This window comes from Macrosteles quadrilineatus, unplaced genomic scaffold (assembly GCF_028750875.1).
Source record: "Macrosteles quadrilineatus isolate MER2022 unplaced genomic scaffold, UCM_ALF_1.0 Scaffold_4__1_contigs__length_99947679, whole genome shotgun sequence".
NCBI lineage: Eukaryota > Metazoa > Arthropoda > Insecta > Hemiptera > Cicadellidae > Macrosteles > Macrosteles quadrilineatus.
The window spans coordinates 94,902,569-94,926,465 of record NW_026542597.1 but is presented as its reverse complement, the minus strand read 5'-3'; the positions used below and the strand labels follow the sequence as shown (position 1 = coordinate 94,926,465).

The 23,897-nt window shown below is 34.8% G+C and overlaps 2 protein-coding genes across 2 annotated transcripts in view; both read right to left on the bottom strand.

Annotated features, from left to right (window-relative positions):
• Positions 1 to 3,786: 3,786 nt before the first annotated feature.
• LOC128993170 (uncharacterized protein K02A2.6-like) lies at positions 3,787 to 4,611 on the bottom strand. Its single transcript, XM_054416932.1, has one exon. The coding sequence runs from the start codon at positions 4,609 to 4,611 to the stop codon at positions 3,787 to 3,789; it is 825 nt and encodes a 274-aa protein (XP_054272907.1).
• A 4,654-nt stretch (positions 4,612 to 9,265) lies between these two features.
• The window catches only part of LOC128993169 (vacuolar protein-sorting-associated protein 36-like), a 28,987-nt gene continuing 14,355 nt past the window's right edge, over positions 9,266 to 23,897 (bottom strand). The window contains exon 4 of the mRNA XM_054416931.1: positions 9,266 to 10,138. Coding sequence (XP_054272906.1) covers positions 9,968 to 10,138 — 171 coding nt within the window. The 3' untranslated portion in view covers positions 9,266 to 9,967. The remainder of the gene's footprint in view (positions 10,139 to 23,897) is intronic.

The window sequence follows — 23,897 nt, the reverse complement described above, 5'->3', positions numbered from 1 at the left end:
TGCCCTTTCAACAAGCTGTAAGTGTGCTTTTTTGTGAGGTATGAGTCCCACTCCTGGTTCAAATAATTCTTTGAATTCATCCAAAAGATCTTCTAGTAGCCTACAGTAGATGTAGTATTGCTACTAACTGATTTAAGTTCTGCCCAATCCAGTTTGACCTCTCTAATCCATTCTCTTCCGAAAATTGCATCAAATTTTTGATTCACTATGTAGAGTTTACCAACAAACACCTGATCATTGTAAGTACACTCTACAAAGACGACACCCCTGGGTTTGATTACTTCACTTGAGTAGGTATGTCCTTAGTTCTATGTTTGTGTGGAAAATCTTTTTATTTATGTTGAGACTTTTGAAGGTAGAGTATGGTAAAATACTTATTGCTGCTCCAGTATCTAACTCCATCCGCACAGGTTTACCTTCAATAAGTATCTCGACCATAAACTTGTCATTACCAGCACTCTGGTTGTGTATCTTAAAAACCTCTTGTTTCTCTTCCTTATAATAGTCCTTATAATATAATAATTCCTTATAATAGTATTGTCAGTTTCGGTACAATGAATTTCTGTTTGTTTTGTGCCTAAACATACGCTAGCAATATGCCCTTGTTTGTTGCATTTCTTACATATTTCTCCGATAAATTTACACTGATGTGCCCTGTGTCTAGTCTAGGTGATCCACAACGATAGCATTTACCTTTGAGGCGTTCAAATGGAGACTTTAACTTTTTGTTCCACGTAGGAGAAAAATGGGGTGGTTTTGTTTCTGAACCTGCAATCTTGTTGATTTTCTCATTTGAATGAATGTTTTCTTCTACTATATGGCTTTCGTTCTTTGCCAATTCCATGATGGAGGCAAGTTTCACTACATCTTGAAACGATGCAGCAGATCTGTCTTGTAATAATTTTGTTCTTATGTCTGAATTGTTAATACCTCTTAAGAGGTATTATAAATATTATAATTATAAACTATATATTATAATTATAAACTGCATGCGTAGTAATGTGTTTGCAATTGATTTCCCACAATTATTACAGTTGAAGTCACAGTCTGAAGATAACTTTTGAAGCTCGACGGAAGATATTTTTATGGTTTCTTCAGATTCTTGTGTTCTTGTCATAAATTTGTGTTGTAAGGCCCAAGTACTAGGTTTAGGGTCAACATAATCAGCCAAAAGACTTACTAATTCAGCATAGCCTATGCTTTATCCAAAGGACTTTCAGGAGCGCACAAATCATACAGCTTCTGATGTAAATGTGGCGTTAAGGCATGTAGCATTGTATACACTTGATCCTTTGGTTCCATTTCTTGGCTATGTAGATATAGAAATATCTCAAATCGACGAATGAAGTTCTTGAATGATTCATTTTCCTGATATGGTGTGAAAATTATTGAAGAAGTAGTGGATCGACGTTGTGGAGAAGGCAAATTTGATGTACTAGGCACAATATTTTGAATGTTCACTTGTAGTTCTGCAAGCTGTCCCATACGTTTTTGTAACTCATCCATTACCTACCTTGTAATATTTGTCCTCCATTTCTACTCTGTAATCTATTTCTTTCTCAATTTCAACTTCTTCAGTTTTCTCTTCTATTAATTGTTGTACAGAATTAAATCTTTCCCAATACTCTTCAATTGTTGCTATCCTGGTTTTGAGTTTTGATTACTTCTTTTGACATGTTTTGTAGGTTTGCTAGCCATCTTTCAGACTTAGACAACTGACCCTTCACTACTACTCTAATCTTCTTTAAATCAGTCAAACTTTCAGTGTTACTTAGGTCACTCATATTAAAAAATAAAATGTAATAAATAGAATAAAAAAAAAAAAATTGAAAACTGGTTTTCCTCATCGCCAAACTGTTACATATTAAATAAAAGATGTGTAAAATAAAATAGGTGTATTCAGAATTGAAACCTAAAATAACAATGATTGTAAACAAAAACAAAGTAAACTTATCAAACATAACATATGGTATTCTTTTTAACATACAGTATGTTAGAAAAGACACATCAACCACAAACTAGGTATTCTGGCAATGTCACCGATAGCAGCTTATAACTATGCTCTAATGTTTCAGCCTCATTACAGTCATCAGAGCAGTTCATTCAGTAAGTGTCAGGCTCTGATGATTACTGACTGCAACGAAACCAAATTTCCCCCAGTGCCGCAGCCGGACCGAGAAGACCTAATTTATTGTTAGTGTGAAGCCTTACTTCTTGAATTAGAAGATACATTAGTATCCAAAACTAACAGGGGCGGCTCCAGGAATAATGTTTTGGGTAGGCCTGACAAGGATTAAATAAGAGTTTGATCGGGGATGAGAGGTTTGAAGGGATGAACAACAAAAAGGGGTGTTTGGGGGTTTGTGGGCAAAAAGGGGGGAATTTTAAAATTGTAATGCAAAATAATTGGTTTAAATGCTTTCCCTTTATTTATATAACTAGCTGGCCCGACAGACGTCGGCCCTCTGGAGCCACCCCTGATAACTAAGCTGAATACAAATGATGTAACGTCATGTGCTCCAACAATCACATCACTAACACGCTTTAGGTTTAGCCCAGTTCAAAGAAACGTGTGATATGTGTACAGGATGATTGCCGAGGCAGTATCAGTGGCCAAAAGCATTGCAGAGAAGAGCCCTGTGGCTGTGCAAGGTACTAAACGGAGCCTCTTGTACTCTCGGGAGCATACTGTACAGGAGGGGCTGGATCATGTGGTACGTAAAGGCAATGCTAGTTGGTGGTGCTCCTTGCAGACTTATTAACACTGATGCTTAGTCATTTTACAATCACTAATCTTAGTGGTTATTGTATTTGATCCATATATTGGATAATCATAAGCAGGAATTTACACCATTTTCAATTGTCGGTAATCCAGATTCCGGAGGCTATAATACTATCATCAAGTTAGTAGTTTGGATTGAAGTTGTGTTAGTTGTGTCCTAACCAAATGTATTCTTGTTTCAGGCTGATTGGAACCAGATTATGCTGCAAAGTGAGGACTTTATGAATGCGAGTGTTGCTCTGGCCACTAAAAGTCCTCCTCCCATCTTCTCCAAACTTTAATATCTTGCTTGATACCAAGTGGCTTAATGTATTCATATTAGGAGTATAAGATGCTAATTACAGGGCTTTTCAAACACCAATCATAAATTTGTATAGAATTTTGTTTTTATGAAGACTGAATAGCTATCGTATTGTCTGTTACTATTTTTTGTATAATATTTATCTTCTGAGCTCAATAAGATACAGTCCTGAGCTCAATAAGCTACAGTCCAGTAATCATTTTGATTTCTCTTTGGAAATCCATCTGCTTTTGCATTCATATTCAACTCGAAGCATGTCTGGTAATGTGTCATATTTTGTCAAGAGATATTGCTTTCATTATTGATTTTATACCTTTAGAAGTGGAGTGTACTATAAAAGGATGGAAATGTATTAAAATATACTATAACGAGCGTATACAGTAGATATTTTACTATTATATTATCAACATATTTTGATTGTAGATTTATATTTTTATATGAATGTTGAATTAAAAGAGTAATTATTGTAAATCTGCTTTATTTTTACCCTATTTGGATGTAGTGTTCTGAAGGTCTACAAAACCAAATTGGTGATTGTAGAATTACACTAAATGATATTCAAAATATAAAAGAACCATTTTATTGAATTCTTAAACACATCAACCTAAGCAGAATATTTACTAACAAACTTAATAATAATAAATCAGCTGATGTATTAATTACTTATATATTTAACTATCTAACACTTTTCCCCTCTTTCTTTTTACAAGGATTCAACAGCTCCCATTCTTTGTCTCATCTGGTCCGCATGTTTCCTTTTTATAACACCTCCACAAAGTACATCATATGAGTACAGTCCATTTTTATTTTTCACCACTCCAGCTGACCAACCATTCCCATGTTCATTCTTAATCCACACATCTTCTCCTTCTTCAAAAGTTCGAACTTTTTTGTTGTCCCTCCCTTGTTCTTTCCAAAGCTTCATCTCCATCTTTTTCATAAGATTAGGTTTCATATTGTCAAAAATTGTTGGTAGTCTACGACCGAGAAACAATTCTGCCGGATCCCTACCAGTTGTTTTCTGAGGCGAGTTTCTGTAGCTAAAAAGAACATTTTGAAGAGCTAGCATTCCATCTCCAACATCCTGCTTTGTTGTGTAGAACCGTCTTTTCAAAGTACGAATTAGTCTTTCCACAAGTCCATTACTTTTAGGATGGTAAGGAGTTGTTTTTATGTGGTTGATAGAATTTTTCTCAAAAAATGTTTCCATTTCCTTTGATACAAATTGAGGTCCATTGTCTGTCACAATTTCACTTGGTATTCCATATCGACTAAACCAAGATCTCAATCGTTGAATGATTGTTGAAGAGTTTGTTGTCTTGAGACAGTCCACATCTGCCCACTTTGACAAAGCATCAATACCTACCAACCACATAGATCCGTTGACTGGCCCTGCCAGATCAATGTGTACCCTTTCCCAAACTCTATCAGGTACATTCCAAGGATATAATGGTACTTCTTCCACATTATCTCGATTCTCTTGACAAGATGTGCACCTTTTGATATAAACTTCGATATCTTTATCCATGTTGGGCCACCATACATAGTGTCGTGCTACAGACCTCATTGATACAATACCAGGATGTCCTGTGTGCAATATCTTCTCATGCATTCTGGAACTACAATTCTTCCAAACCACAATAATATGTCATCTTCAACACTCAATTCATCTTTCCTCTGTTTGTATGACTTCAACATTTCAGGAACAACAGGGGGCCATGTATTTCTCAATACAAAGTTTTTTGCCATTTTAATTGCTTTATCTGTAAATGAATTTTGTTTCAAGAGGTCATAAGACATGATAGAGTTAACCTTATCAACATTCAAAAAACCAATGTGAGCCTCCTCAGGTTGATCTTCTTCAATCGGAAGTCTTGATAGAACATCAGCACACACATTATCTTCCCCTTTTCTGTACTCTATGTCATAGTTGTATTGATTCAACTGGAGAGCCCACCTCACTAAACGGCTATTTACAACTTTTGGGAGATCTCGCATATTTCCAAATATCCGTTGTAGAGGTTTGTGGTCGGTTACTAAAGTAAACTTCCGACCATATACATATTGATGAAATTTCCTGAGCCCAAACATAATAGCTAGCGCTTCTCTGTCGATATTTGAATATTGTTTTTCAGCGGGCAATAGTGTACGACTGGCAAAAGCAATTGGTCTTTCTAGTCCACCTTCATATCTGTGCATTAGTACACTTCCCAATCCATTTTCTGATGCATCACAGACCATTACCAATGGTCTCATTTCTTCGTATGGCACTACTGTGTCTTTACTTGATAGAATTTCTTTTACTCTTTTAAATGTCCCCTCTTCTTGTTCGGACCATTTCCATTGTGATTTAGTCCCAGTCAGCTTATGGAGATCACTGCAAATGGCATGAAGTCCCGGAATAAATCGTTCATAGTAGTTAATAGAACCTAAAAATGATCGGAGTTCCTTGACATTAGTAGGTGACCGTGCTTCTCGAATGGCTTTTATTTTTTCTTCAGTAGGATGTATTCCATTCCGGTCGATTGTATGTCCCAAGTAAGTCACTGACTCTTCAAAAAATTTGCATTTACTAGACTTTGCTTTTATACCAGCTTCTTTCATTCGTTTCAAAACCTCTCTCAAATTTCGTAAATGCTCGTTCTTATTCCTTCCAGTTATTATAATATCGTCCAGAAGAACTCCAACCTGTGGTATCCCAGCTAAGAGTCTTTCCATATATCTTTGGAAAATACCTGGACTAGATGATATCCCAAAAGGTAAACGTTTGTATTTATAGTAACCACTATGCGTTGCTATTACTAAATACTTTCGGTGTTCTTCTGCAACCTCCATTTGTAGGTATGCATCTCGTAGGTCTATCTTAGAAAACTCTTGTCCGCCTGCAACTTTGTTTGTTAGTTCCTCAAATGTCGGAATAATTGCATTTTCTGGGACCAAATTTTGATTCAAAGTGACTCGGAAATCTCCACAAATTCTTATTGAACCATCATTCTTCTCTACATTAACCGTTGGGGCAGCCCAGGGAATAGGTGTAGCAGCAGGATCTACCTCTTCAATGATATCCTCATTTACAAGTCTTGTAAGTTCATTCTCAATTCGTTTTTTCAAGGGAAACGGAACCCTGCGCGCTGAAAAATGTTGAGGGTTTGCATCTTCTCGAACGTGAATTCGTGCTTTATAACCCTTGATTTTCCCATGCCCTTCAGAGAACACATCTTCAAATTCTTTTAGTACTTCCTTAACCCTCACATCATCCATCTTATATTGATTATGATTCTGCTTACATTTTACTTTACTAATAGTAACATCAGGAGGGAGGTTCATATTAAAGGCTAATATCCATGGTAAACCAAACAGCGGTTTCTCATTTCCATTTACTACTGCTACTTTTAATCTACGTGTCTCATCACCTACTGAAACATTGACATAACATTCACCAAGTATATCTAAAATATTGTTTCCATATGCCACGTATTTTGAATTGGTCTTATCAAGTCTTGGTGAACCAATTTTCTCCCAAAGAGGCTTACCTATCATTGAGGCCCAAGCTCCAGAGTCGAATTCAATGTTTGTAGCTACCTTATTTAACTTTAAATGAATACGTGCTTTACAAATATGTCTTCTTTCCTTTTTAACATCGTTTATCCTCATGTCATGTGAGTCCGATTCAGATTCTTCATCTTCTGACTTTTCATGCAAATTATTCACTCGTTTTTGCCGACATACCTTTGCAAAATGTCCTATTTTTGTACAATTCAAACACTTTTGTTGACAGGCTGGACATTTACCAAATTCATGCTTTGTTCCACATCTACTACATGGATGATTTGTCTTTTCATTGTATTTCACTTCTCTTTTAAACTTCTTATTGTTTCTTCTTACTTGTGATACTTCCAACTCTTTATCATTATTCTTGAATATCTCATGACGAGCTCTTTCCATTGAAGTGGCCAGTTCAAAAACATCTTCAGATGTTAACTTGTCACCATTTTCTTTTACCCCATCAGGCCATCGTTGTCTAATTTCTACTTCAAACTCTGGAAAATTTATACCTCCAGCAAATCTATCTCTTATTCTTTCATCAAACTTGTTCTCATACTTACAAAAATCTGCTAAATTTTTCAAACGTATTACAAATTCTGAAAGACTTTCACTACTTTCTCTGATACTTTTTTCAAATTCCATTCTAGCTGAAAATATAGTTTTACTAGCTCTGTATACTGACCTGAAACCATTAACTAGTTCTGCCCACGTAGCCTGATGTACTTTTAAAGGCAGCAGAAAGTTTTAAACTTTTCTTAATGGTGCAGGACCCACATAGGCAAGCAAAAGATCCCTTCGAGCATCCTCTGCTCTCTGAGAATCTTCTCCCAATCCTTTTACCTTGCATAACAATAGAAAGTGTGCTTCATAATCATCCCACCTACTAGACTCATCATAGCTTTGACATTTAAACTTCTCTATCTTTGATTGTAATGCGTCTTCTATAGTTTCATACTTATCTTCTTCATTGAAATAACTATTTCTTCTTTTGGTTCGTTTACTCATCGTCGCCAATGTAGAATTACACTAAATGATATTCAAAATATAAAAGAACCATTTTATTGAATTCTTAAACACATCAACCTAAGCAGAATATTTACTAACAAACTTAATAATAATAAATCAGCTGATGTATTAATTACTTATATATTTAACTATCTAACAGTGATTTCTTTTAAATAGCACTAATAAAAGGATGAAATACCACAATCCATGTAGCCTTGAGACCCGAAGAAAACCCCCCACTTCCTTAGTTGAAAATGCTCAGTGACAGTGAAATATTCCCATTTTTTGTTTCTAGTGCCATAATTCAGATAAGCCTGCTATATTCAAAAAAAAATCCTAAAAACATAGGCCATTGTGCTCTATGTTACATCACACATTAACTACTGGTCGGATTGGGCTCAAATTTGGCATGATGTTAGTTTAAATTGCCCATTCTTATCTCAAAACCCTTTTGGGCTCCGCCCCAGTGCCTCTGGGGGTTGCCCATCTTTACCCTATGGGTATTCATATCTAAAAAGAATAAATGAATCTAGATCTAGATACTGACAACACAGAACAAAAGCAAGAAAGCAGTTTTAATGAAACTCCTGGAATGGTAGCACAATACCAACATTACATTGTTACATATGATTTCACAACAACAAAAACAAAACAAACAATTTTTACGTGTTCGTGAAGTGGCAGAGCGACTATAATAGTCACAGTCGTAAAACAAGTTTTATTCACTAAAATAATGAATCTTCTTGCAAAATTAATGTCGATCATTATATTAATAGAATAATGTAGTTGCTGTGACTGGGATACACATGATAAACTGTTGGGATGATTTACGTTTCGTTTGGAAATATCTGAAGACCCAGACCCACCTTTTAAGGGTTTCAAGCTAGGGGTCAGAATTATATACTCTCGAGATGACAAGATAAACCTTTATACTTTTAATACTTTTCAATTAAATTATAGCCTAGCGTTTTGAGCTTTGACCCATTTAAATTATAATTAACTGCTAAATTGTATTGCTAATAATTCACTTATGGATTCTGATAAGTTTACCAGGTACCAAATAGTAAAACGTTATACGATAGGCCGAGGTAGCAAGATTCGAGTTTGGTTTATAAAACACAGTAGCCTAAATACTGAATCTCTTCTAATAAATCAGACAATGACATAGGTAATACTAAATTAATTAATTTGATCTTAAATGAACATTCTTTCGTAAGTAATACAACTTTGTCCCTAATTGACAACATGCCAGTTTGTTTGTTTTGATTTAACCTCAAAGATTGAAATGTGAACTTTTAACACATGATCACACTGACTACAGCCAAAAAGGTTCATCCTCAAAGATATTCCAACATACCTCAACCGCTTATAGCTAAAAAATCCAACTGTAGGCCTACATATTTTGGGTCGAGTTTCGACCACTGGACGACCTCTAGTTTTATATAAAACACTATAAAATATTATTTTTTTTATATTTACCTCTATAACTATATATATTCATGTAGGAAAATAAATTTACTCTCATTTTATATAGTTGGTCTGTTGGTTTTATGTGTTTGAAAAATAATATACATGTAGAAATAACAAAATGTTTTCTAGAAAAATATAAACATTTATAAAAGTCATAAATATTTATTGTAATGATAATTTTCCATGAACAACTCTTACTTCATTTGATCTCCCATGCTATTGCCTTTACAAAAATGTCTACTTTTACTACATGTCTTGATAACACATTTATTTTGTTTTTGTTTGCAAAATTGTGAAACTTACCATTTTATTGTTTTTGGGTCATAACTTTGTAAAAATAAATGGTAATTGCAATTTTTTACATTTCCATGTAGGTAAATGAATTCCAAACATTTTGTATATCTTGAATTTTACATGAAAAATTTTTGGTTCATGCAGCAAAGTTTACTTTCAAAGTTCTAATTTTTTATACCTAATGTCAATATTTACTGTTCTAAATATTTATTCTTTTGCCATTTTCAAATTCTTCATTTCATTGCGATCAATTCAAGTATACGGTTCAATAGTTTTGCTCTGTTGGTTTAGTTTATATGACTTTTCGAAAATATGACTGCAAAATTGCCAAAAATGCATTGCCACTACAGAGTTTGTCCATTGCCAGTTGGAGGGTTAAGATAGGAGTTACAAGCAGAGAATAAATAATTGTAAAGTAGTTTGAAGAGTGGTTAATTTACCAAACAACCGTCAAGATTTAATTAATTTTTTACTCCAGTACAAAAAGATGAAGAAAACTATAAAAACAAAAGAAAGACTGCTTTATTGTAATAAAAAAATTTTACAAATAAATTGACTATTAAACTAGATTAAACCTTTTCAAGAAAAAGGTTAGGGTAGAAGCGAAGGCCTTCTATGGTATCGTCTCTGCAGGCTTTGCCAGCTTTCTCAGTAGCCAGAAGTCTTTCTTTGGCCAAAACAACAGAGATTCCGAGTTCTTGAGCAAGTTGTTCAGCACTGATGGAGCCCAAGTCTCGGATCTGAGCAAAACATTCATAAAAAAATATATATATATATAAAACTTACAATAAAATCTTTTACACAGTAAGAAATACTACAGAGGTCAAATAATTTATATGGGAAATTGTGATTTTAAATACTCAATGAAAAAGTAGTCTTATGGAAAAGTTAAAACAAAAGAGAAACCCAAATTGTCAATACTGAAACAGTCTATACTCTATAGTTAGGTAGGTATTATACAATCATACCACATTCAAGACTTTAAACTTTCCACTCAATCTCTAGAAAATTATCAATAGATATTTGATATTATATGGAGAAAAAGCCAGAAACACTGCATTCTTTTCAAACTGTGGAAGCAATATTATGAGTACATCCAGACAATAGTAATATTGTAGACTTCCAGTGCCATAACTAACTATTGTCGATAATGCCGCCTTAAGTTTACTAATCTAGAAAAGTAGGTATGGGCTATTAAAGGGCTTATTTGTATAGAGGAGGAAGTAGGCTTATTCCAAGGCGTAAAAATGAAGGTGTGTGCATAGTGACGTCACTGCGAGCTGAACGTGTTTTATTTGACCAAATCATATGTTTTCTTGTAATTTCCCAAAGACTTTCGAATGACAATCATTATGAATTAGCATTGAATATATTACACTATTTAGCGTTTTACATCTAATATAGTGTTGTATTCAATATTGAATATAGTCATAGTTTTATACAGTATATTCAATGGTGGTAGTATATAAACATTTTGATAGTGAGTACCTTTTAATCGAAAAACAGTAAAGCAGTAAATACTGTAACTGTGACTGCCTAACAGGCAATATATTTATTAATATAGTATATTTTAATAATATCATTTTAAAACTATTTGTATATGGTCACCTAAAAATATATTGCCTGGTAGGCAGCCACAGTTACAGTATTTACTGCTTTACTGTTTTTCGATTAAAAGGTACTCACTATCAAAATGTTATATACTAATACTACCACCATTGAATATACTGTATAACACTTTGACTATATTCAATAATATTGAATACAACACTATATTGGATGTAAAACGTTAAATAGTGTTATATATTCAATGCTAATTCATAATGATTGTCATTCGAAAGTCTTTGGGAAATTACAAGAAAACATATGTTTTGGTAAAATAAAACACTTTCAGCTCGCACGTGACGTCACTATGCACACACCTTCTTTTATACGCCTTGGGCCTATTCTGCTATCTGGGATTTGATCAGAAAAGCTTTTTAACCAGGATTTAATCCATCATCAGACTATCAATTAACACGTTCACTGCGGCCCATTGTCGAAATTTTGGTCTGATGAATATCAAATAACATGCGGTGATGTACTACATTACGACGATAATCGACATAGTTCGCTTAAATACCCACAGATAGCTGCACTGCTTGGAACGTAGCCGGTCCCATTGTATTGCCAATTGGAGGGAGAAAGACGGGACAACAAGTTGATTTCTAAGCTTGCCAGACGGGGACTTTACGGGAAAATTTGCTACCAACCTACACCACAACAAAACGCAAGTCACACACAACGCGAGACTAAAGTGTACAAGCAACGAAGCAACGCTGACAGAGAAATGAAAACATACGGAAGGCATTGCCGAGCCTTCTTGATCGGGTACAGATGCACCCGACGGGCGCCGAGCACCGTACCCGGTTGGGAACGGCCGCATATTACGTGTTAATGATGCTATCTAACAAAAGTTCGGCAATAGATCGTATTCCCTTAAAAATAAAAAATACCCCCGCCGCAGCAAACCTGCAGACTAAGCGAATTTCCATTTGCCTGATTGGATTTACACTAAAATGTCTCCTTAAAAATATCACATTTATCCCTATTTAAATAGAATCATTTTAACACATACTTAGGTTTGCTGCAACAGGGAGGGTAAAAGTGTTTTTTTTATGTAAAATGTTAATAGTTAGTAAGAAATTAAAACATTTTCCAAATTTGATCAAAATATGTTAATAAACAAGCAAACTACAACAGTTTACTTATTCTCCTTAAGAATAACATGGGAATTTTAAATTAACAATTTCTCCGTTACCATTAGGCGCATTATAACGCTTCAATATACTAAATTATTTATTTTTTTAAGCTCTACAAAATAGTTTGGAAAGAAATTACAAAATTTTATGTTTTTTGGGTCAAAAATTGGAAAAACCCATTTTTACCACATAAAAGCCCCCATAAACCCCCGTTCCCATGGTCCGATCATGCTGGTTCGCGAACTCGTTCGAATAAACGTAGGTTTACACGTTTGTACCAAATTTCATCAAAATCGGATCATTTTTGCTCGAGTTATCGCGCTAACGGACACATATATATATATATATATAAATATATATATATATATATACTAGCTGTTGTACCCGTGCTTTGCAACGGGAAGAGGACACAAAATAGAAACATTTTGATCTTTAAAAAGTATTCTATAATGAAGTATTATATTAAAATTATTAATAGTACTACTGCACCCTGTTGGTAAACCTTATAACTTGTTAATGCTATTTAATATCATAGAACCAACTTGTGTATTTGAAACAGGTGACAAAATTCTTTTATTTATTTTGGCTCAATCACGTCCTGGTTGAAGTTCGTTCGCTACGCTCACTCACCTTTAGGTTGGAGCTCGTTCGCTGCGCTCACTTTCCTTCAGGTTAGCTCGTTCGCTACGCTCACTTGCCTTCAGGTTAGCTCGTTCGCTACGCTCACTCGCCTCCAGGTTGCAAATTAGCTGTTGTCATAAATGTAAAAGAAATAATAGTGCTAGTGCTGCACCCTGTTGGTAATCCTTGTAACTTTAATGCTATTGAACATCACAGAACAGAACCAACTTGTTTAATTGAAACAGCTGTTAAGATTCAATAATTTCATTTCTCATGTAAACAAAGCAACATTCTTCCAGAAATTCCACGTCAAAAATCGACAAAAACTTGATTTTCAAGGGTTTACTGTTAAATATCTAACTGTCTCATATTCGATGAAATACGTCTAAAACCATCTCATATATGTATAGTATTTGGAAAATAAGTTTCAGGCGGGACAGTGCTATAGTTATTGAGGAGTAGTTGTAATAAAGTGCGTATTTTAGCGTTACCAAGAGAATGACAGACAGACAGACAGACAGACAGACAGACAGACAGACAGAAATTGAGATAAGGTTTGATTCGGTTTCTCTGACCTATGAAATGTAAAAATAACCAAAAAGTTCATTATTCTAAGCAATGTACAGACAAAACTCTAATTTTATTTATATAGATATATATATATATATACATATATATATATGAATTTGAACGGATGGTGTTTTTGGCCTCTAGGGACCTCAAAACGAAAAAAAAAATCGGTCCCGGGTCCAGGTCTTACCATGAGTACTACGGTAATAGCTTATTCCCTATATGGGAAATTCGCTAAAACATAAACAATGCAAATGGCGTTAGTTTTTATTTACAATTTACATGCAAAACACAAAAGTAAATACCCCCGCCGCAGCAAACCTCCAGACTAAGCGAATTTCCATTTACCTGGCTGGATTTCTACTAAAATATGTACCCTGAAAATTGTCAGATTTATTTCCTATTTAAATAACATTTTTAATGAGTACCTAGGTTTGCTGCTACAGGGAAGGTATTGAGGTGTGATTTTTATTGAAATGTTGATAGCTTAGTATGAAATAAACAAAATTGCCAAATTTGATTAAAATATATCTATAAACAAGCAAACTACAACAGTTGATTTATTCTCCATAAGAATAACATTGGAATTTTAAATTTAAAGATTTTTTAATTATCTCCGTAACCATTAGGCATACAACAACGCTTCAATATACAATATTATTTCTTTTTTTAAGCTCTACAAAATGGTTTGGAAAGAAATTTTGAAATTTTATACGTTTTTAGAGTCAAAAATGGGAAAAACCTATTTTTACCCCATAAAACCCCCCATAAACCCCCGTTCCCATAGTCCGATCATGCTGGTTCGCGAACTCGTTAGAATAAACGTAGGTTTACACGTTTATAGCAAATTTCATTAAAATCGGATCATTTTTGCTCAAGTTATCGCGCTAACGGACACATATATATATATATATATATACATAAATATATATAATATATATATAAATATATATATATATATATAAATATATATACACGGCCCCGCCCGGGAAGTCAGTCACATAAAATATACACTGGAAGTCAGTCAGTTGCACCCCCCAATATATTATACTTTATACTTTTCTTTGAAATGGCGACCATACAAATGTAGGTATTTTAAGCCAAGTATGAATGGAGATGAGTGTGGGATGAGTGGCGCGATCTTGTAGTCTTGTTAGTGACTAAGGCCGACATAATCCTTAGACACAGCTGTTAATTAATAGCCCATACAGCTAATGGCAACTAAGGGACCTACAGTTTATAGTGGAATCCGAACCACTTTTTGCCATGGTATATACGAATTGGTCTAATTATCAGGATATTACTGCGGATAGTCGTATTACTCACTCGTGCGGACGTTAATCCACACCAGGGAGTATCGCATCCACAGTGCATGCCTATAAATATCCACAATTCGTGACCTCCTAGTAGCTGGATTACAGGACGACGCCACCCGTCCCAGTCAAGACTATGATATATAATTTATATGATATATATTGGCAAATATATTAAGCTTATAGACATTTCTGAACGTATATATCTCTTTTTTTCTTAAAAATACAAAAATATAATTACGTAAAAACTGCTATGCTAAGGCAGTCACCACCGCATTTGCATGGGAAAGCCAGTCACGTAAAATTTGTGCTGCTAAGCCAGTCACTATATTTTACCGCATACCACTGGAATCCAGTCATTGAAAATCCACACGGGTATCCAGTCACTTCAGTCACTTAGACCCCTGCCCTTCTACTTTGTAATATTTATTTTTGTTCTACAAGCTTGAAAATCAGCACCTCGACCAAACGGATTATACTTCAGGCATTGAGCACTCTCATAACCAATCTTTCGCACTTCATTTTAATTTGTTGTCTTCCAGATTACTTAACAATTACTATTCTACAGGTTAAATACCTAAATGCCAATGTAATCTTTGGTCGTCTTAATAGCGATCGGTCTTGCCAACTGTGGATACAAATATGTACCGTGCTACTGTAATTCGCAAGCGCAAGGGGGGGGGGGAGTTATTCCTTTATAGTCGCACAAGTATTGTTCAGTCCTTGGAGATAAGCGGCCATCTTGGATAATTTCAAACAGCTGCTGAATTTATCGTCCAAAAATATTTTTTCAAACACCAAAGTGATTATAATTTAAATATCTAGTATACTGTGAGATTAGAAATGTTCTTTGTAGTTTTAAATTATTCTCCAAGGGAGTCCATGAAAGCTAACGGCCATCTTGGAAAAAGGCCAACTAATACGAAAACAATATCCTGTGTTGCGCGGGCCGTAGCACACAAATAGTTTTCCCGCCTCAAACAAGCGGGTGGAACAAGGCAAAATTCCTGTCTCTCTTGCGGCGAGAGGCAGGGGCGAGCCTAACCAATTGGCCTAACGGGTTCCATTGATGGGCTACCGACCGACCTGGGGTAGCGACTAGCGAGCCACTGACCTATTGCTGGTTCTCGAGATAAATGAGCTTGTTTTACAGTGAAATCTCACTTCCCTATTTCATATAGCCACAATCGAAGCGATTTTTACAAGAAAGAATGAAGATATAGACTCAGTGATGTGTGGTTACTTAATCAAATCATGTTCCTTGATTGTTTATCCTTTTATAAGAGCCAATAATCAATCAACTTATATTTTCTTTATTTTTCGATTTATTATCTATATAAATTCAAGAGGTAGCCCTCTACCTGGTTAACACATATACCGATTCCTTTTAACATGTTTTCTTTAAGTTAAGCCCCATGGGATTCCAAAGTTTCACAATGTTTACGTTTTCGAAGAATGTAGATAACAGAATGTTAAATGAAGTCAGCTGTTAATACAGTGCTTTGATTTTACGGTTCAAAAAGTAGAAACTATCAATCACGCATAAACTACGGATTGGGATGGAATTTGGTATAATGATAGCTCACATCCCAGATTAACATATATACATACTCTTATCTCAAAGATCCTTTCGGGCTCCACCCCAGTGGCTCTAGAGATTCCCATGTTAACCTTATCAGTAGGTATTCATATTTGAAATTAATTAAAGAATTTTGCCAGCTGTTTCAATTACACAAGTTGGTTCTATGATATTCAATAGCATTAATTTTTTTTAGGGTTTACCAATTAGTTGCAGCACTATTATTTATTTTTTTTTCATTTACGACAACAGCTAATTTGAACCAAGCCACAACAAAAACCTTTGAAATGAAATGAATTGAAATGAAATGAAATGATTTATTGTCGTTAAAACTATGTACAAAGTTCATGACAATCGTCAAAATAAAAACAAAACAAAAACAAAACAATCAAGATGGCTCTGGCAACTAAAATATCTAAAACTCTAAACCAAAGTACTCTTCATGTTTATACAGGCAAGCCTGGGTTAGAGTAGTTTTTATAACATGTTTGAATTTTAAAACACACAGGTTTTTGATGGATGCAGGCAAGAAATTGTACATTTTAACACCTTGGTACTCAAAACTATTTTGAGTGGCTGTATACTTATGCCTTAGTGTAGACAGATTATCTTTTGATCTAGTACAGTAGTTGTGCACATCAGATATCTTTTCAAAGTGAGAAATGTTTTCTTTTACATATAACAAACTTGCCAAAACATACAAAGATGGAAATGTGAGAATGTTAAGACCCACAAAAAGGGGCTTACAATGTGTTCTTCTATTCACACTACAAATTAACCTCACCGCCTTCTTTTGTAAAGTAAAGAGCAACCTGTTAGCATAAAAACTGTTGGCCCACAGTGAGGTACCATAGGACAAATAGCTATGAATGTGGCCATAATATATACAAATAAGGACATCAACTGAAACAGTGGACCTAAGTGCTCTTATCATAAATATGCCTTTTACAATCTTAGAAGCTACAAAATCTACATGTGAAAACCACTTCAAGTTTGACTGCAAGTGAAAACCCAAAAACTTCAGAGTGTTTACATCATTACCATTACTGCTAAGACTAATGGTTAGGTCTTGAGTCTTATCAGCATTAAGACATAACTTGTTTGCATTACACCAGTCATTAATAACAGCAGATTTTGTATCCAATGTATCTGTAACGTCATTCAAAGAGTTACCCCGTACACACAAGGCCAAGTCATCAGCAAAAAGAAAGCTTTTTACAGATAAATCATTAATATTACAAGGTAAGTCATTTATATACAGTATAAACAGGGTAGGGCCCAATATAGAGCCTTGGGGCACTCCGTGGGGCACTCGAACAGGGCTAGAATAAGTGCCGTTTAGATAGACTTTTTGCCATCTGTCACTTAGATAAGATTGAAAGAACTTAACCAAAACTGCATCAAGGTTATAGCAAGAAAGCTTATCCACAAGGAGATCATGAGCCACTGTGTCAAAGGCCTTAGACATGTCGTACGATCTAAACACTATGCCACTTTTGGCCTCTAAACTTTGAAAGCAATTTGATATCAGTGCCTGGGTTGCTTGGACAGTGCTGTGTTTGGGCCTAAAGCCAAACTGACTACTTGCTAAAAGGTTACTATCCTCAAGATACTGAGAAAATCTACGATGTACGAGATGTTCCAAGACCTTCGACACTGCAGGGATAATAGATATAGGCATATAGTTAGCAATAACATTTTTAGGCCCCTTTTTATGGACTGGTATAACCTTAGATATCTTGAACTTGTTTGGGTAGCAACCTTGTGTTATACAGAGATTAAATAGGTATGTCAAAACTTCACTTATGTAACTAGAAGCTAACTTCAAGATGGGGACATTAATTCCGTAAATATCTAAACAAGAGCTATTGTTAAGACTGTTGATGGCTGCATACACCTCTTCTACAGTAAATAGTTCAAGCCTAAAAGCATTGTTGTCCTCAATAGTCGGAAGAACGTTGCAAGATGTCAAATTACTTAGATATTGCTCAGGACCATTAGAAGAGGCAGGAACATTACTTCTCAGGTTTTCAACACAGTCGACAAAGTAAGAGTTCAGTCCATCGGCAGTTAGGCAGTCAGGAATAGACAAAGGCTTACTGTTACAGTTGCTTAGTTCATTAATGATTGACCAGGATGTTTTAGAAATATTACTAGAGTTTTGCAATAAACTGTTGTTATGGTCAAGTTTGGCTTTCTTGATTTCTTTGCGGTACTGCAACTTTAATGAGTTGTACTTAGTTTTAATTTCAGCAGTCCCTGCATTACAAAACAAAAAATATAGCCGGTCCAGCTCATTTTTCATTTTTACAAGTCCTTGATGATACCACCTTTTGTTAGGTTTGTTGTTAGAACCGACAGTTTTCAAAGGAATCGAACTATTTAAGGCCCACAACAGTTTGTCAAAAAACACTTTGAATTTAGCATTTAAGTCTAGGCTATGGTCATACAGTTCAAACCAATTCAACTGGCCAAGGTTAGATAAAAATGTTAAAGAATTCTGAGGATTTAATTTCCTAGTAACTTTTCTCGGTAAAGAAATTGGATTAGATTTAGAATATGACTCAATGTTCATTGACAGAAAGGCCGCATTATGATCTGAGACAGGAGTGTGTATAACTGAGGCTTCCCATCTATCTGGGTGTACTGAGGTCACAATATTGTCCAAGCAGGTACCTTTGTTTACACTTCCAGCTGCAACATTAGGCCTAGTGATTTCATTAATTGCAGTGTGAAGACCAAAACTAGATATTAGGTTTTTAAGTTCCCGGACTTCAATGCTGTCAGACAAGAAGTCTATGTTAAAATCACCTGTGCAAAAGAAGTCTAGTTTCACACCATGCATAGTTGAGAATACATCATGCAGTTTATCCAGAAATAAAAAAACATTACCTGAGGGTGGTCTGTAGAAGTTTACAATCACTGTTTTGTACTTAACGATGTACACCGCTGAGGCTTCAAACATGAGTTCTTCCACTAATATACTCAAATTTAACTTATCGTAAATTATAAAGTCTAGGTTCTCTTTTACAAGTATAGCAGACCCACCATGTTTAGACATTGATCTAGCAAAAGAGGTTGCAACTAAGTAGCCTCTTAGGCTTAAGCTATTAATATCATTTTTCGAGACCCAGTGTTCAGTCAAACAAATCACATCCACACTACTGTCATACCCAAGCAATCGTAGATAATCTAGTTTGTTGGTAATAGATTGAATATTCCACAGGAGGATGTTTAATTTTTTAACTGACCTAGATAGTGTTTTATTAGACAACTGGGGCAAGCAAATGTTAGAGGAGTTCCCAATCGCTTTGTTATGCAAAGAGAGTTGTGTGTCAGAGTTATCTGACACTTCAGACTCTACGTTAAATCTACAGAGTCGGGGGGTTTCTAAAAAATGTTCCTGGCGCTTAACAGTGCTTGTTGCTTTTTTAGCAAACCTGAAGGCATTTATATATGCCCCAGTAGGCCAGAACTCAGGCAAATATATTTTGTCCCACAAGTGAGCAGGAACCCCTACCTTAAATGTTCGATAGCCTGGGAATCTGTTCCTCATTTGTGTGACTTTGTAATCACCACTAATTTCATCACTTATATATTTATTAACTGTGTCACAGTCAACGTCTGTAGCCAGCCTTGAGATAAATAAATACCTGTATTTGTTGACAGTTTTTAGTTTGTTGCTAGTATTGGCAGAACCTGTGATAGAATTTTCGTTATTAAAATGTTGTTTTCCAGAACTTTGTATTTGTTTGTACACCTTAAGACCATTAGTGTTAACTGCACTTGTACTTGTTGTAGTTGGTAGGTTAGGGTTATGTTTATACGGTTTTGACAGTTCATTTTGACGTTTTCCACCATTCCTCTTCACTGACGTTTTTCGTTTGGCAGGCGTAACAGTTTCGCTGTTTCGCTTGTCTACTACAGGAGCAGACGTCGCAGGAAAACTAGCAGAACTTTTGGCGGCAGACGACACGGGAAAAGTAGTCGAATTATTGACAGACTGATGACAACTACTAAGATTAGAATTAGAATTGTCTTTATGATTGTGAATAATATTCTTTGAGTTGTCATTTGAAGATTTAGATGAGTCTATAAATTTTTCACTATTAGCAATCATTTTAGATTTATTTCTCAAAACACTTGCAAAAGTGTTACTATCTTTTAACATAAGATCACTGACAGCCTCTGCCTGATTAGACAAAGCAGTTTTTAACCTTACATTTTCTATTTTAATTTCGGAAATTTCAGCTTTAATTTCTGAGTTGTTTTGAGATAGTTCATTGATTTTTGATATCAAATATTCAATTTTCTCTGAACAAGGGCAGATATGGTTGACAATTGAGTTGGTGTCGTAAGCTACCGAATTGTCTGTGTTGTTACTCACGTTACTTTCAGCGACGGAGCATATGTCACACTTCCAACCAATTTGAGAACAATTTTCCACAAAGTTTGATTCTGATAAACTGGTACAATTTAAATGAAACATATATTTACATTCACCACTACATTGGATTTTGTCAGATTTTAAATTAATGATTTTGTTACATGAGCCACATTTTAGTGACTTGTTTCTTGGCGGAGCCATCTTGATCTTGATCTTTGATACACAATTGGAACTGACAAAATAGGATTGTTTAAAGTTATGCTTATGTTTATGATTTATAAATAATTTGTGATATTGTGCGAATATTTGGTGATTTACTTTTTTCTGCTGTTTGGGTGCAGTGGTAGAACATTATTATGGCTATGGTAGATGTTTTATACTATAGCATAAAGTAAATTTAAAAACCCAAAATGTTCTCAAACCGTGTCCTCCCCCATTGCAATATTTTTTCCGGTTTGAGGCCGTTTTTTGGTTACCAGTACAATATTTAATTGTTTTGTCCCATGTCCGAAATGTAAAAATATGTCATTGCTATCCCACACGTCAACTTCGTGTCCTTTTTTGGACAAATACCAGATAGAGGGTTAACTATTTAAAATTAAATGTGATTTGAAATTTAAACAAAACTAGAGGACTCATGCTGCTCCGCAGCTTTAAATTAAAATTATCATATTCGAGAAATAATCAAATTTATGAGACAACAGGACTGACGATAACGTTTTGACGTAGAAACCTAGGTCTCTACTATAAAATAAGTTGGATCGTAAGATATGCCGTTGATTTAAGTCAAATTTATGATTTTTGATTGAGTAATACAGTATCTTGAACTTAACTGTTTCAAAAGATTAATAGCTCAAATTAAAGCTAAAGCCAAAGATTAATAGCTCAAATTAATATAATTCACGGATTATTTTAAATCTAAATACTGGAACTATTGGTTTTTAATCATAGAAAAACCTTATGAAAATAAGTTTTATTTTGGTTGTTCATCTTGTGTTTGCTTGAAACTCGTCCAATTTGAATAACTAAGAGCTTAAATTAAAGCCGGTATTTCACTGAAGGTTCTTGGACCAAAATATATAGGATTAAATAATCATAACTGGTAAAATACATCTTAAATCGAAGTCAAAATAAAAAAAATCAAATATATGTTTTTTGGTGAAGTAATAAATTAGATAAATATTGCCGATACTTTATGTGAAATCTGTGCGAGCATTCCTTCAATATAAGACCTCAATCATGAAAATCGGTCGGCTAGAAGAGCCAAACGAACTCGGAAAATAAAAAACAATTTAAAAAAATACATATATAAGACTAGAGGACCCATGCTGCCCCGCAGCATTGAAATAAATAGCATTAATGAATAAATAAATATCATTATGCTGATGCCGATGTTTGGTGTGAAATCTGTGCGTGCATACCTTCAATTTGAGACCTCGATCATGAAAATCGGTCGGGTAGAAGAGCCAAACGAACTCGGAAAAGAAAAACTAAAACTCCCATAGGCACATGGGAGCAAATTTCGTTCACGTATAAGCTGAGTGGGGTTGTAGATAAATATATGCCAATGCTTGATGTGACATCTGTGCATGCAAACCTTCAATGTAAGGCTAATCGAATCTGATCATGCTGGTTCGCGAACTCGTTAGAATGAACGTAATTTTTCAACAGACTCGTGTATAAAAATATATTCATGTTGTATAATACGGGGTTTACCATGAGACCCAGTGATAGCTTATTCCCTGTATGGGAAATTCGCTAAAACATCCTTCAGGCCAAACATATCTTGGAAAATCCTATTTTCCATTATCTACCAGCTATAGCAGGCAAGATAAGTTTTAAAATGTGATCATTTTTTGTTATAAAGCTTAGTATCTCAAAAACTGAAACTTTACTCAATTATTCAACAGACATAACAGTTGCAATATTTGATTTCACAAACAATACAGTTTCTGTCTTTACTGCAGGCTAAGTTACTAAAACTGATCCAGTTTGCAGTTATTTCTTCATCATAGATGTATTTTTTCATCTACCTACTATCTTACCCTAATAAAACTATTTTTGTTATAATTTAAGTAATAAAACCGGGCCTGATTGTAAGTTGCATATAAACTGCACAATATTAATCACTGCCCTACTAACAGTGAAATACTACCGCCGAAGCAAACCTGCAGAATAAGCGAATTTCCATTTGCAAGATTGTGTTTACACTAAAATATCTCATAAAAATATTTACATTCATTCTCTATTTAAATAACATTAGTTTAATGAGTACTAAGATATGCTGCACCTGTAAGAGTTAAAAATCGGGTTTTTGATGGTTCGTTATTTTATTTCCAAAGTAGCGAGGCCATATCTAGTTTTCTCGGAGTAGGCAGCGTAAATTGACATTTTGGCGTTACAGACAGAATGACAGACAGACAGACAGACAGACAGAAATTGAGATAAGACTCGTTTCGGCTTTCTTAGGCTATGAAACGTAAAAATAACCAAAAACTGCATGATTTTACGCAATGGACAGACAAAACTGTAATTTTATTTATATAGAAGAAGATTGCTACTCTACTAGTCAAATTTGCACAGTTTCAAGCACTCGGCACACGACAAGCTGGTCGGAGTCTGACACCATTGAATCACTGCAAGGGATGCGCGCAAAGGTAGACGAACATTCTGATGACTTCTGAGAATTTCAACTTTCTCGTTTTGCAATGTACCGTTATAGTCTTACTTGGAAGAGGGGGATTTTTGGACCACGAATGAGTTGGTATTTGTTTAGTTTTAAATAAATCCGACCTGAATATAAAATAGCAAATGCAAGTCCGCAGTTTGCGTGTTTAATCAGTAACGTAATTAAAATTTACCAAAATAAAGTGAAGTGTCTAAATCTAGTGCGACAAACCTAAATATTGACTACTGTTTATGATTAACGTTAATTAGTAATACTTAACGTTATTTAAGCCTATTGTATGTTTGATAACTGACCTCCTGACTTTTATTTCAGTTACTAAGTACAATATTATTGTTAAACAATGCAATAATGTTATTTCATAAAATTTGTAGTACCTGAGAAATTTAAAAATGGAAAATACATTTCTCGTAAATGCAAGGAAATCTTAAAATGATACGATCTTAAAACGAGCCATTCAGTATTCTTATTCAAAACACCAAACACCCGCCACCGGATCAGAATATGCCCGCATGGCGCAACCCGGCACGGCGGGAAGCCCCTCTCGTACAATTTAAATTAAGTACACAAGCTAAAAATTAAAAATTATGATTTAGAAAATT

Excerpts from the sequence above, each read along its gene's own strand:
- LOC128993170 (XM_054416932.1), bottom strand. The coding sequence starts at position 4,611 with ATGGATAAAGATATCGAAGTTTATATCAAAAGGTGCACATCTTGTCAA.